The 16263-nt window shown below is 35.2% G+C and overlaps 1 protein-coding gene across 11 annotated transcripts in view; it reads left to right on the top strand.

Annotated features, from left to right (window-relative positions):
* The window catches only part of PPAN (PETER PAN-like protein), a 36746-nt gene extending 23817 nt beyond the window's left edge, over positions 1 to 12929 (top strand). For 4 of the 11 annotated variants that reach the window (XM_011626025.3, XM_088851715.1, XM_088851717.1 and 1 more), the window contains 2 exons: positions 10702 to 10746; positions 10937 to 11379. In XM_011626025.3, coding sequence (XP_011624327.1) covers positions 10702 to 10730 — 29 coding nt within the window. In that variant the 3' untranslated portion in view covers positions 10731 to 10746; positions 10937 to 11379. Of the gene's footprint in view, positions 1 to 10701; positions 10896 to 10936; positions 11380 to 12389 lie in introns of those variants that run through there. The other 7 variants (XR_016044269.1, XR_016044271.1, XR_016044270.1 and 4 more) reach the window with 4 other exon arrangements.
* The last annotated feature ends 3334 nt before the right edge of the window (positions 12930 to 16263 follow it).

Here is a 16263-nt window from a genome sequence, read left to right on the forward strand (position 1 = left end):
GAGAGAGAGAGAGAGAGAGAGAGAGAGAGAGAGAGTGGCATGGGGGTGGGGGGATATGCAGTAGGTGCGTGGCGAGAGAGAGGGGCAGTGGAGTGGGGTTGGGGAGAAATGAAGTGGGTGGGTGGCCATGTGCCCGCACACCTCTTCCCAAGGCCTTTCTAGGGTTTTAAAATTAAAAAAAGGCTTGGGCCGGGTTCGGGCTGTAACTAAGGTTTTCAGGCCATGCCTAAACTGCCTATCTGCATTTTTTCGGGCCGGGCCTGCCCCTCTAAATTTTTGGATTTGTTTTTTTGGGGGTCATGGTCGGGTCAGCCAGAACTCAGCCCAGTGGCAGCCTTAGATGTGAACCCTGCTCTTCACATGTTTCATGCCACAATGGTACCAAATTGGAAGCGACCATGTATTAGTCAAATTTGATGTAGTGGTTATGTAAAAGGAAATCTTAAACTTGATTTGATGTTGAGGTACATTAAGGCTTTTTCATCCCACTCTTAATGTGATGTTGATTAATTATATTATTGTTAGTCACTTTGCTCAATGTAGTATGACTAAAATCGTCTTCCAGTTGATAGAATTGGGCATTTTTCGTTTGATGATACAAACACTACAGGTGGTGGCATTTTTAAGTTATTTCTTTCTGAACACAAGTAACTGCCCTAAGTAGGTGCTTGAGATGATAAATATACAAGTTGCAGATAGTGTACTACGTACACTATTGGAGGGGTTCTGTTTATTTCTGATCATAGTGACATGAGCTAACCTAATATATACAAAGTATGGTTTGATGAGCCATATCGACTGCCCAAGCTGTCATCTTAGAGTATTGTAAAACATTTTGCAGTTTTAAAGTATTCTCATGTACCTATGTCTCGTTTGCTAGTTTGAGTAGTTTCAATTGCTGTATTGATGTATTCTTCGGAAAATTTCTCTTAAAGTGGAACACTCAAATGTTAAGTGTGTACCTATCATATGGTTTTGTCATCTAGTTTGACAGCTATGGATTGTAAGGCTCAAACTAGTGCTCTAAAAATTGCTGATTCGGATTAGGTAACTGGGCCTATTCCCTTATGGAGTTGGGAATCGTCCCGATATGGCCAGGGGACTCGGTTTCTATCAGAAAACTTGGCTTTGATTCTATCAGAAAACTTGGATCGGTGATGGGATGGGCAAATCTTGTTCAATCAAACCACAAACCCAAAAAAAAAGAATCTTTAGTCATCCCTTTTCTAATCCTGAATCTTTTTTTTTTTGATAATTGCTCTCTCAAAATTTGTGGGTTTTCTTTTTTGACCCCAACCCACCAATTTTTTTATCATTATTTCTTGTTTTATCTCTATTTTCTCTCAAATTTGTTGCATTTTGATCTTCTCTCATTACTCAACAAGATCCTCATAGAAAACTTTTAGGATCAAAACCATAGATACCATCAACCTAGGTGTCAATCCTGCTCTAGGATCTCGCTCCAGTGCTCTTGGATAGGAACCTTGATCCCCACATTGGGATTTGACTCCCACTTTTTAGGGATCGCTCCTAGCCACTCAAAAGGGAAATCAAGATACCCAGAAGATAATCATTCGGCTCTTAGTTTCTATCGTACTTTCTCTATCAAATGCTTTTCGGTTATAAACTTTAAAATTGTGAATAAAGAAGCTTGTTATGCTTTTGGATGTTGTAAATTGTGAAATTGTTAAAAAGAAAAGAAAGGAGGTTTTCTATTGGTAAAAGATAATCTCCCTTGTATAGTTATTGGCTATTCCTATATGTTTCATCATAATATTTTTTATTGTATTGTTCAGATTATTGTTACATAAAAACTACACCTCAAAGGAATATAAAAATTCCATTTATTAACTACATAAAAGTTAATTAAGAAGTTACTTTTTATTGTCCATTTTTTATGTGCTCATTCTGTATTACATTTGTTGATATTAATATTATTTAATTTTTAAAAGTTTAGGTTTTTTAAAATTTTTATTTATTAATTTAATAAGCTTTCTACATGTCGAAACGTCGCATCCGCTTCCACTCTTGCCCATGCCCGTGCTCCTGCTCTAGCCAACTATAACAGAAATTAGAAAATAGGATTTTGGGGTTTTCCCCCTTTTAGTCACAATCTGCCATTTGTGATCTTTCTCTTTTCCAATCCAAAATCCATTTGAATTATATCATTTTTTGAATAAAATAATTTTATGATTCAAACAATCTTTTCTTTTGAATCAACTGCAGAATGAAATCATTTTTTGAATTGAATTTTAGTTGATATTGCCAAAATTTTGGCCATGTGTAGGAAACTCGGTTGAGGCTTGGGACTTGGCCCTTGCACAAGCCAAGTAACTCGGGTGTTTCCAAGTGGGCTACCCTATGTCCTGCAACGAGACCGAAAAGGCTCAAAAGCTGTGAAAATAAAATACAAAAAATTCAATTAAAAAGCAAAAGAAGTTATACTCATCATTAAAAGTCTATAAAGGTGGAAAAAAGTATATAGAAGATGGATAAAAGAAAAATGGATTTATGGATTGAAATAACTCAGAAAAATCCAGAAAAGGGAAAAATTAGAAATTTAGGGCATATGATAAGAAAAATTCATAGATCATCATAAAAAAAGTAAAAATTATCTGGAAACATATTTTTCATCATCAGATTAAGGATCGAGGAACAAATTTTGTATTTTTTAAGTTTATCTAATGAACCCTTTATTGTCTTAAAAACTCACCTCGACAAGGTTCTGAGATTGAGTTACATGGCCAAGTTTGGGTTGACTCAACAAATTTTTGAAACACTGGTCTTTTAGCAAAAATTGATTTTTTGAATTTAATTTAATTTTTTTTATTAAGAAGCTTTTTGAATATTTTTTTTTGATTGATAATCATTTGTTTGATTCAAATTTTAAGTTATTCATGAAAAATATGATCGTTCAATAATTTCAACAAATGAATGCATAGGTTGTCTACGTGTTTTTTCATGGTTCCATCTTTCTTGTTGTGATTCAAATGACTGTTCAATAATTTCAACAAATGGATGCATAGGTTGTCTAGGTTTTTTTCATGGTCCCATCCTTCTTGTTGCGATTCAAATCATTTTTCATGAAAAATATGATTTTCTTGGTTTGAATTTCAAAAAATCAATTTTCTTTACTCAAATCATTTTTTTTTTTTGTTTTCTAACTTTTTTATGTGTTTTTACAATTTTGGCTATTATCTTTTGGTTGGATAGGGTTGACTGAACCTATCCTGGTCAGAATCACCTATATGCACTGGTTCACCAAAGGGCCGATCTAGGGCCCAATTATGGGTTTCAAAACACTAGGTTCAACGATTCTCAAATTATGTAGCAAACGGATCAGCTTTGGAGAGCAGACTTGCATACCCTACATATTTATTTCTTGCGTCCGGATTTGGTATGAAAAAGTTCTCTTGATTGTGGACTTTTGAAGATATTCTCTTGATTGTGGAACCTTTTTATCCAGTTGGCCTTTTAACCTGCCTCTCTTTTGCTTACTACGTGCTGTCCCTTTTGATGTATTTCTCTTGGAACTTGATTTAGCCTTTTTATGGTGTTCTATCACAGAAAATGAAAAACAAAAGGATCAAGTATATCAAAAGAACAAATTACTCCTTTTTTTGTTGTCCTCTTCAGAAACTTTAGGGGCAGGGTTGATGAAAGATGGTTATCAAATGATAGAGTAATAATTAGACCTTTCTAGAAAACAGTGGGTAGGCTCCTGCTGCAACCTATAGGTCAGAAATGAAGAACATACTGTCGAGTTTCGCAAGCTCATAAGTGGACCTTTTACTTCTAGGATTTTATGGCCCAATTTTCAGCAGCCCCTTTAGCCTGGTACAATTTTAGGTCCCCATGGCCTTCAGTGATGAAGGTACATAAATGTGCAAAGACTTCTTTAGAAATGGAACTTGTATTTTGTCGACTTCGTTTCAATCTGATTTACATGTTATTGTCATATAAACTCATGTTTCAGTCTGCCGTTTGAGGCCCTAAGATTTTACATTCAATTGTTCTGCATAAGTCTAAGAACTTGAACTTGGTCCCCAACTCAAAGATTGGAAAAATCGAGTCAACTTGTGTAAGCATTTCAGTTTTGTGAAACAATTGGGGAGGTTTTCAAGTTTGACAAACATGGTCCTGTTCCATCCCGATGTTCGAACTTTGGTTGAGACTGGCTGAAGTACTACCACTTAAGTCATGATCAATGTACAAAATTCGGTTGCCTGGCCGCTTAGGTGGCCATTTTCTCAAACCACCTAGGTGTGGCCTAAATGGTCGGTCCTAAGCGGTTGTACTAAAGTGCCCGCCTGGGCGGCCTGAAAGGCAGGTGCCTAGGTGCCACTACGAAAATTAGAGGCTGAGGGTGGAAAATGCCCCTCGGCCAACGGGTATATTTGACTTTTTCCCCTCTAAAATTGGGGAGAAAGGGTTCTGCGTGCCATTCTTGCCCCTCAAAACTTTTCTAGTGAGATTTAGGGAGAGAAAATCCCTCTAAGAAACAAGATTTGAAGATTTGTCTCGATATCAAAATATTTTTTCCAACCTCCTCGAATGCTCACAAAATCGAAGGATATCCATCTGGAATATTTTTTAGGCTCATACTGGTTGTAAAAGAGGAGATTTGGAACCAAAACTTTCTGGTTTGGGCTGATATCAATTTCATTTCGAGAAGTTTAGTATATTTCAATATTTTTAATTAGCGTTATGTAGTTTTTTGTGTAAAATGTATATTAATGTTCATCTTTGTTTTTACTTTTTCTGTTTAATCTTTATGATATGTTGATATGTTATCAACTATTTGGATTATTCTCCCCTTTTGATATTTAGTTTGGGAAAACAATTCAATGGAAAAAGTCCGTTGCAAGGTTTCAAAAAACGCTAGGGAGCCGGCCTAGCGTCCAGGCGGGTACCCAGAACCTTGGGCACCTTGCTGTACAAGTTCTACATATATATATATATATATATATATACATGTATATTTGTGTCAATTTTGTAATTTATTACATTTGAAATGTTGTAACATATTTTTTTATACACAAACATATGATATATCATAATGGTGAGAATGAACTTGTTCAATATTTCAAAATTCGAACCATACAAAATTTAAAAGTCTAATAGGATATGTATTAGTAATAGTCTCCAACTCTCCATATTTCATAATAATTGATAAGTGAAAAAATTTAGGAAGCTTATTCAAACCATAAAAAATACTTTTGGTTCTCAGAAACAGGTATAGCTAAGAGATTGAGGGTTTATGGAATTGTTCTTTTCATTTTGGGGGTTAAAACTAACCCTCATAACCTATTTAAACATTTTTCGGGGTCAAAATTACCCCCTTTTCCCATTTGGGATCCCATGTCCTTGGGCGCTCGCTCAGGTACATCCACCCAGAACGGGCTGCCTAGGCCTAGGCGTGCGGTGCATAGGGTCTTGGGCACCTAAAGCAGGTGCCTAGGCACTGGGCCGACCGTTTTTTGAAACATTGGTCGATTGCCCCCAAATCAAATGAATAATTTTTTTTAATGCATGAGTTTACTTGTATGATTCATAATTTTTGTCCCCATTTTATGAGTTAGTTTAATAATTGCCTTATTAAATAAGGGAAAAGTTTATATAAAGTCGAGGCTCTAAACAATCAAATTAGAGCCTACCTAAAAATCTAGAAGATGTTGTTTTGATGCCCAAATATCCTCAAATTGATCATCTCGACATCAAGATGCATGGACATCAGAAAAAAATGGATTTCATATTTTGGGAATAGTTTATTTTGTAACGCATTTCTGGACCGTCAATTTTCAAGATTTTAAACTTTTCATATATCTGTCAATCGACACTATTTTCGAAGCTTTAAACTTTATAAATAAAGATGAAAATATATTTTAAAGCTATCAAAAAGATTTCCAGTATTGAAACCACGTTTCTAGACACTATTTGAAGGTAGGCTCCAATTTGATTGTTTAGAGCCTAGGCTCTATACAAACCGCACTCATTAAATAATTGCATGAATAATATGTTTTTTCTATTTTATGTGTTAAATCACTGTAATTTTGATGTGAAGGTTTTACCTAGATTTTCTTTTACCTTGATGATAGTTTTACTTATTCCTTGGAATGTTAAGTGCTCAAGATATTAAAGGGTCAATGCAATAATTCTTTCTACTTCATTTCCTATTTGTAATTTTTTAGATGATCATTTTTTAATATTCTTTGGATGAAGAATTTGAAATTCCAAATATTTAGTCTACATAATTGTAAATTAATCTTGCTTTTGTGTATGTATCCACAATTTCCACTTCTTGTAAATGTATTCAAGTTTTACTTTGTTGCTTTTGTATGAATTTTAGGATTAGGCGATAAGTTGATACTTCATAGTTAAGGGTTGTAGGTGAAAATCTCTTCCTCGAGTTCAAGTAAACAAGCTGATCTGGGTTGGAAATATTGATATTGTCCCAGCCCTGGTGACAAGAATATGATAGCTTGCAAATTTTGCAAAACGGAGCATAATGTTGGCATTAATAAATTAAAAATACATTTGGCTGGCAAGAGAGGGGATGTAGTGCCATGTACTTAAGTCCTTGCAAATGTTAGGCAAGATGTTGGTTCTCTTAGAAGGGGTTCGATAAAACAAATAACAGATGGCAAAACAATATAAACACATTAGGGCCTCTTTAAATATTTATGAAATAGATGACTAAGATGGAGATGAAGAGGGAGGGGCCTTCATATCTAGACCAAGTACATTTTTCCTCCTAATCTCTCGTTGTGGTTTGCAAAAGGGAGCCGGTACAGACTAGTCTAGAGTCATTTCAAGAAGCAGGATAGAGACAGGGTTAATGGGTGTTTGACACAATGGTACTTTTATGCAGGTCTCAAGGGGATTTTGTTGAAAAAAGTAGTTGAACTTGCAAATGACGACTTGAAGACCCACAAGGATGCTTGGGGCAGATGTGAGGTGATTGTTATGATAGATACTTGGACCGATAGGATTGCAAAGAGTGGTATGTATTTATTAATTAATTGACCCATGGGAACCCTTTTTATATAAACCATTGACGTTTCTGTTAAGATTTGTGATGCGGCTTTCATATTTAGTGTTATAGATCAATGCATTGTAGAGGTGGGGGAGGTACATGTTGTAGAGGTAGTCACAAATATGGCTAAGGCCAATATGGCAACTGGTAGATTGTTGGAGAGGTTGAGGGTGCACATTTTCTGGACGCTTTGCCAAGTTCATTGTATTGATCTCATGCTTAGAAAAGTTGCCATGAAGAAAGTGGTGTATGAGATATTAGAAAAAGCTGAAGCTATATCAATTTTATTTATAGCCACCACCAATATTTTAGCCATGATGAGGAAGTTTGCAGATAGAATTGACTTGGTGAGGCCTGGGGCAAAAAGGTTTGCCACTTCATTATTGTCTTTGGATTCTTTGGCGAAGCGAAAAGGCAAGATTCGACCCATGTTTGTCTCCTTAGATTGGAAGGAGAGCAAGTGGTCTAAGGAGACAAAGGTAAGATGGTCCATGACATAGTTATGCCATCGAGGTTGGAGTGGGGTTCAGTTTTGCCTCCATATTTTTCAGCTACTTGTGAAAGTGCTTCATCTTGTTGATAGTGAAAAGGAACTGGCAATGGGGCATATTTACAATGCAATGGAGGTTGCAAGACAAGAAATCAAGCTGAACTTGAAGCAAGATGAAAGCAATTATGACCCTTTTTTGAAAATTGTTGATGACTAGTGGAAGATGTAGTTGGAGAGACCCCTACACCTAGCATGGTATTCTCTCAAGTTGGAGAGACCCCTACACCTAGCATGGTATTCTCTCAACCTTACTTATTTCTATTCTGATCCTGAGATAAGAGGGAAGGGGTTCTTTTATGGGAGATTTAACGAGTGTAATGTGAGGTTCCACCCTCGACTCAGATGTTCACGACAAACCTTATGACCCCCGCCTGATGAAGTTAGCCCCATCTGAAGACTTGCTCATCATGACTAAACCATTGGTGTGGCTATGAATAAAAACTTCTACAGCTTCAGCTTTTTTTAATCTCATGCACCGCTTTCTATGTGACAATTTTTTTAAGTATGCGATTGATACAATGAGTTGTGCAAGGCGTCCAAAAAATGTGCAGCCTCGACCTATATAACAATCAACCAGCTGCCATATTGGCATTGGCCATATCTGTGACAACTTGCACAACATGTGCTTCCCCCGCCTCCATAATGCAATGATCTACAACACTAAATATGAAGGCCGCATCATGAATCTTATTGGATGTGTCAATCTCCTTTAAAAAAAAACGTTCCCATGGGAAGATTAATTAATAAATTCATAATGCTCATTGATCTCCTATCGGTCAAAGTATCTGTTATAACAGTCACCCCACATAATCCCTAATCATCCTTGTGGGTCTTTAAGTCGTCATTGTTAGTTCCACCACTTTCTTCAACAAAGGTCCCTTGAGCTCATAAGGTGTAGGGGCCCTATATGCTGTGCCAAACTGACTACCTCTAATATAGTTTTGAAACTCCTCAAACTGGCAGTATTAAATGGTATACCTGCTTGAGAGTACCATCGAGCTACATACTGATTAACCCTTTCTCTATTCTACTACTTCAAATGACTATCTAGACTAGTCTGTACGGGCTCCCTTTTGCAAACCACCACCTCGGGTTTAGGTGGGGGGAAGAATGTATCAATAGGTCCCATTCTTTGAGGTCTCTTATGCCCAAAGGTACTTGGTCTAGCTATGGAAGCTCTTCCATCTTTATATTCATCTTCTTCATCTATTACATAGATATTTACAGATGCCTTAATGCCTTCATATTGTTTGGTTGTCTGTCTTCTAAAAGATCCAATATTTCTTTCCAAACCTCCAGGCACTTGAGTACATAGCGATACTTCTATCTCTTGCTGGCCAAATGCATTTTTAATCTATAATGCCAACATTATAATTTGTTTTGGAAATTTTGCAAGCTATCATATTCTTGCCATTAGGGGGACACTATCCATATTTTCAACCCGGATCTGCTTGTTTAATTAATATATATTATATAATATAAATTACATTAATAAGATAAATATAAATGTATAATATATTATATAATATGATATAATATTATAATATTTCAATTAAAGACCATGTTTGGTTTTTGGTTATTTTGGAATTCAATTAAAAATGTAGGTAAAATATAAAATTGTTTGTCTCTTTGTGACAATTTTGATAAATTTCTCTCTTTTATTTGTGTCTACGTGTATGTCTATGTGCCCCTTGAGGGGTTGGTGGTGTAGGTATTAGATTGAAGATCAAATCATATGAACTACGAATAAATTTTATATCCCCCCCCCCCGAGTTGAGGGAGCTACCTTGGCACTCTGTCGTGCCCAACCAACTCTGGTGCGTCTGAGTCTACTCGCTCAAGGCGGCAAAACCCTGCAGTTAGCAAATAAAAAATTTGTAATAATATATAAAGTTTTAAATTGAGAAATAGAAGAATAGGGAAAAGGAAAAAAAAGGAGAAATATGTAAAAAATATTATAAGGACAACTTTGCAGACTCTGCACTGTGACAGTGCACTTATCGGTCGATTTTTGGAACAAATCAGCACTTAGTGCACTAATCGGCCGATTAGTGCGATTAGTCTGCCGATTAGTGCACTGAAAAGAATTTCAATTGCATATGTGACTCTTGGAATCGGGCCTGATCGGGATTGGCCAATGATTGATCCCTAGTTAGTCGGCCTATTTTTTTAAAATCGGCCGATCTTTTAAATACTAGGATGAATATCCTTTGATTTTGTGAGCATTCAAGGAGGTTGAATTTTTTTTTTTATTCTTGACAAATCTTCGAATCTTGTTTCTTAGAAGGTTTTTCTCTATGTAAACCTCAATAGAAAGTCTTGAGGGACAATAATGGCCCACAAAACCCTTTCCCACCTTTTTTAGGTTGGAAAATGTCAAAAATACCCATTGGCCAGGGTATTTTCTGTCTTCAACCTCGAATTTTTGAGGTGGGGCCTAGGCGAGTGCCTTAGTACACTCGTCCTAGGACCTACCACTTAGACCACACCTAGGTGGTTTGAGAAATGGCTGCCTAAGTGGCCAGGCGGCAGAATTTTTGTACATTGCCCATAAGAAATGGATCATAAGTATTACTTGTAGAGAATTCACTTTTCTAATATATACTTTCGATGATACTTGGAATGAATCTATTTTGTGCGTGTGCTCATGTCTGTATTGCTGTTTCCTTGCTTTAATTGAATTTCAATTGTGAACAATGGAAGGGTTAAGGGGAAATTGGCAGTGCTTTGTGGCTTGAGAGTTGAGATGCATGAGAAAGTTGAATTACTTCCAAGACCTCTTGCTTCAAGTTGTGGACTGATACTTCCGACATAAAAAATCATGCTACTTATATATAAAAATAGCAATGATGAACATGGATCTTTTTGTATTGCATTTTCTATCAAAGTGATGCTAGATTGTATTACTAATTGATTCCTCATATCCCACCAAAGTACATATATTCCTTTCTATTAATGATATGAACTAAAACTAGAATGTTTTCCTACGGTATTTTTTAGATCCTTAGATCTTTGCAAATGGAAAAGAAATATGAAATACGGGCAGTATCTTGACATTCAGCTTAGAATGACTTGGGATATATGAGTACTCATATTGAGCCCTTCACATTTGCAGGAGTTGAAGCGAATGGGGACACAACCTAAGGATATTTATGTCATGGTAGGGGATTTTTCTCGCCGAGTCAGGATTTCTCATTCTTCGTCTCTTTGTTTTTTCCCTTTAAAAACATGATTGCCAAGTTGTTCCGTCTGCCGTTACAGTTCCTATTTAATCTTTCTTTTAACTAATACATATGCTGATGAACTCAACCCCCTCTCTCTCTCTCTCTCCCTCTCTCTCCCTCTTTCAGTACCCCCTCCACCCCAAAAAAAAGAAAACACCCCAGATACATGCATGCATGGAATCACACATATGCAGTCATCTCAATGGAAGATCAGGGCTGCCAGGAAGGGTCTTCTGTCAGGCACCCTGCCTTTGTGAAAATGAAATCTAGTATGTAAAAATTTAAGTACATTTTTCTGAACTTCTTTTTAAATGCATTTTCCTTAGAAAAATAATCCAATTTCTTTACTACAAAAGTATTTTTCAGGAACCCAGGAAACGACACATTTAAAAGTTTCTTGAATGTCATAATTCAAGCACGTATGCAGTGAGAATACAGCAGCTATGTACTCCTGGGAAAATTCACTGTAGAAAAGCATTTGATGATGTTCCTCCCTAAGGGCCATGGTATATGGTCCCGTCTAAATTATTATTTCTGCTGATATTGTTCATTAATGCTCATTTGCAAAAGGGAAAAGTCTATATAGAGCCGAGGCTCTAAACAATCAAATTAGAGCCCACTTCAAAAATTTCACTAGAAGTGGTTGTTTTGATACCCAAATATCCTCAAATTAATCATCTCGACATCAAGATTCATGGACATAGAAAAAAATGGATTTCAAGTTTCGAAAATAGTGCATCTTGTAATGCATTTATGGACTGTCTTATGTATCTGTTTGATCTACACTATTTTTTAAGCTTTAAAATTTATAACTAAATATAAAAATATATTTTAAAACTATCACAAAGATTTTCAATATTCAAATAACCTTCTTGGCATTATTTGAAGGTGGGTTTTACTTTGTACAAACCACACCCTTTTCAAAAGCACTCCCTGCATTTTTCTTTGAAAGGAAATAATTGTTTAATTTGGAGACTTTCAGAACGAGTAGTCTTTGGAACATTTTTTGTTTTATTTTTATATTTTTTAAAAACGGCAGAATTTTTTGTGAAGAATAGAAATTTGGTTGATTTTCATTCTTATTGATCTTTGACTTTGACGTCGTTGAAATCATTATTTCTTTGAAAATCTTGGTAGAATTTAAGCCATAAGAATGTGTTTTTCATTCAAAGGTGTTTAAGATTTCAGCTTTTTCGTAGCGGTATCCACGTGTGCAATCAAATAATCTGAACCTAATAACCTATTTGCATACAACTCTTTCAGATGTGTCCAGTTGGGTGTGGTTAGTGAAAAGAAGGCGTCTGTAATCTAGCACCTTTTTATTTTATAAATTGGACAAATTTATATAGTAGCGGGGCCCTAAACAATCAAATTGAGGCGCATCTTAAAATTTCATTAAAAAAGGTTGTTTTAATGCTGATAAATCTATAATTCACCTCAAAATGTATAGATATAACAAAAATACCTTTTATTGGAAATAGTGTACTGTGTAGTGCATTAAAGTGTCTATAGATTTGTTCGATCTACACTAATTTTGAATTTTAAATTTTTGTAATTAGAGATGAAAATAAATTTTCAGGATATCATGAAGATTTCACTTGTCTTCAACGGGAATGCGGTCGCCACTTTCAAGTTTGGAAATTGGAAATCTGGATTTTAGGACCCAGAGGCCTGTTTAATGGCGTTTCTAAGAGACCTTTGGGACCTCTTGTTGAAAAGCTCCTTGTAGTTTTGGGGCTTTAATCCACCCGGGACAAAAATTACTCAAAATGGTAATGAGTTTGGCATTGCGGGGAGAGAAATCTAGGGGATTTAGGTACCCAACATCTACATGGTAGAATTTCCCTGCAAAACAAGAGATTTGAAAACTCATTGTTTGGCCTTACGTGTTTATAGGTGTGAGAATATCTCCAATCTAGTCCAACTATCCAGAAATGTTTACCAGAAGATGAGAATTCGAGAGAACATAATATGGAATATGTGAATTCCCTCACATTTGAAAATTTCCTTCATTTTGTCTGTCATGACACATGTAGTACTAGTAAAGGAGGGAACTGTAACTATCAACCACTGCTATTTCTTTCTGAAAGGCCCAGACCTGGTTGTTTTTGTTCTGCAATGTGTTTCTATGTATGTCATATAGTTGAGCTTGAAGTTTGGTTAGGGTTATATGTTTTCAACATGGTAGATAACAATAATGTCTCAAAAAGGACCCTAATGTCTCCCTCCCTAGTTTTAGGCAACATGAATTATTTACCTCTAAGAAATAGCAGCTAAATGCTTTGAACTATTTGTTTTGTAATAAGGCCAGTCATAGACTTACAAACATGAATTATTTACCTCTAAAAGATCAGCTAAATGGTTTGAACCACTTGTTTTATAATAAGGCCAGTCATAGACTTAAAAACATGCTGAAGTTTTTTCAGAATATATAAAGGGTGTGGTTTGTATAGAGCCTAGGTTCTAATCAATCAAATTAGAGCCTACCTTCAATAGTGTCGAGAAATGTGGTTTCAATACTGAAAATCTTTGTGAGCCTTAAAATCGATTCAACTTTCTTTCTTCAAGCAGTCTTGAATTTACTCATATGATCCAAATCTCTCTAAAATTCCCAAATAAATTAAATAAGAGTATATTTAAGAAGAAAATATATTTTTTAGACTTTTCAGCCGATCCTAAATTCAGCCAATTGATGCGGAATTTTAGGGAAAAAGTGAAACAAAATAAACTGGATTCCAATCTCATACCCAAAAATAAACACGTACAAAAAACTATTTTTCTTGTATGCCTAAAGGAAAAACTGTTTTTCTTGTAGGCCTAAAGGCAAACGAAAAAAAATCGTTTTCCCCTCAAAATCCAACCGAACCAGAACATATCAACCGTAAGAAAATAAAAGCGTCCAAAAAAATAAAAGAATTATACTCAACATTCAAAATTGTGAAAGCAATCTCCCATGGATAAAACAATTCTCCTTGTGATAATAAAGGGTGTCCTGGATTTTTACCATTTCTTAAGGGATACTTGCAAAAATAATTTTCTGTTTTGATATAGCACAAGTATGTATGACAACGTTTGCCAGTCAGAGAATCCTGGTTCTTTTTGCCCGAGAGAGAGACAGAGTGTTCAAGGGATAGAGAGAGAGAGGAGTTTGGACGAAAAGGAAACCTCATTTGTAAAGAGAGAGAGAGGGGGAGAGGAAGAGGGAGTTTATAAAGAGAAAAAAACTGATTTGTAGAGAGAGAGAGACAACGAAGAGAGAGGAGTTTGCATGGAGAGGACAACTGAGAGAGCTTCTCTAAGGCGAGCCATTCATGATTATTTCCCATCCGTTACATTTTTTTATTCCCAATTTTACTGCATTTTAATCTACATTTTATAAATATATTCTATAACATTGACACATGTTTATGGTTTTTGTGATTAGTGATAAACTAAGGATGTGCCACCTCATATGACTAAAGAACTTAGACACTTCTTAATATTTATTCCATAAAAACATTGTATATAATTAGACCTCTTACGTTTGGTGTATGGAGGTCACAATTACTTATAACCTTCCAATGTGAAATCTGATAGTTTGGGTGTGTCACAAAGTTCGACATATTTTTTTGAAAATTTTGGGCTTGATTAATGAAATTAATGCAGCCATCCAATTACACATCCAATAGTTAAAAAAAATGAAGAAAAAGAAAAAGAAAAACACTAGAAGATGGGATTTTAGTTGCGACTTATAGTGAGTACACATATATAGTACTGGTCTCGATACTTTGAACATAATGCTTCTATTTTATTTAACTTGTGGAATAGGCAACAGAAAAGTAAAGTGATTAGTTTTCTGTGGAGATATTTTCCCATGCCATTTTTATGAGTATTCTCACACTATGTCGATTTATTCCTACTGTCTTTTATCATGAAACAAACGATGAAGGCTCCCAAATCCCATTGGCCTGCCCATTCACTAGTTGCTTAGGGTTTTTACTTTTTGAAATAAGAGGACTATATGTCTAAACATAGTATTAGGCGAATGTGACGACTATGTGACTAAAACAATAGTATGAAACATGGGAGGTGACCATTCAAGGTGAAAATTTGAAATTAAAATTATGTTACATTATTTTTTTTTAACAATGAGATCAATAACCAATAATGGTAAACTTTATTTTTCATTATTTTTTATCTCATCGATAGCTAAAAAATTCCAATTATTATAAGACTACTAGTTGTTTTTGCCAAATGACAATATGTTTTACATACTCGAGTTACCGTATTCCTCATTAGAAGTTTGAGTGCGAAATCACAGAGAAATTTTCACTCATCGCAATCTCCATCAATAAGGGATCACGTGGCAAAAGCATTTCACTGTCTGTTGTCTGATTTTATTTATTTATTTTTGTGTAAAAAAGCTATATTATGTGATTTTTGTATTTTTGTGTGGTTTTCTGATTCTATGGAAGTTTCTAAGCAGGAATTTAATAAAAGCCAAAAGATATTGTACTACTCCTGTGGGAGTATACTATCCATTTGCTCCTTAGTTAAACCCATTGAGGTTTAATTTTAGGATCCCAAATTTAGGGGATTTAACTTCTTTAACCCACAGGAGTATACTATCCATTTGCTCCTTAGTTAAAACCATTGAGGTTTAATTTTAGGATCCCAAATTTAGGGGATTTAACTTCGTTAACCCATGGATTAACCTCAAGGAAAAAAAAATCTTAATTACATCCTTTATGTACTTTAATAAAATAATAGCAAAGTATACGAAAAGACCATTTACTTTTCGTACAAAGAAGTCATAATCACCATTGTCTGTCAGATTTTAAATCTTGTGATTGTAAGTGTGTCATTAACTAGATATAAAGTTCAAAACAAAATAATTGTCATTGTGACACACCCCAAACCATCCAGGTTGATATCTAATTGCTAGGCAAGATTGTGACCTCTTTGTAACAATGGTAAATGGTCTTATAGTATGCAATTACTAAAATAATATCTCCAAATTGAATAGAAACCATTCAATTTTTAGAAAGTGAGATTTAAGTATTACGAAACTCAAAGTTCAATTATTTTCTTTTGAGAATGATAATCTAGTGATTATTAGGGGTTTCCCAAAATTTTAGATTAAAAAAATATCCCCAAGTAGCTATTCTGACCGAGGGAGTAGATGTACAGTAGATGCTCCTATGGGAGCATAGTATATACACTCTTAATAAAATAAAAAATGTACAGGGCGACATATGGGTCTGTTTGATACCCAGAGATGCCTGTCCTGGGTAGATGACTTCCTGAAATCGGCATATTGTGGAATTGACAAATCTTTGAAGACGGATGCATGTTGTTTCATAGCATATGGAAACTTATATCTTAAAAACATACATTGTCTTGTAGCAACATTTCCTTTGAATCAATTAATAGCAAAGAGAAAGAGTGTTGCACATTAATGAGAGAGAATAGAT

The sequence above is a fragment of the Amborella trichopoda genome, chromosome 11 (genome assembly GCF_054954075.1).
Source record: "Amborella trichopoda isolate Santa Cruz 75 chromosome 11, AtrichopodaSantaCruz75HAP2 v2.0, whole genome shotgun sequence".
NCBI classification, from domain to species: domain Eukaryota; kingdom Viridiplantae; phylum Streptophyta; class Magnoliopsida; order Amborellales; family Amborellaceae; genus Amborella; species Amborella trichopoda.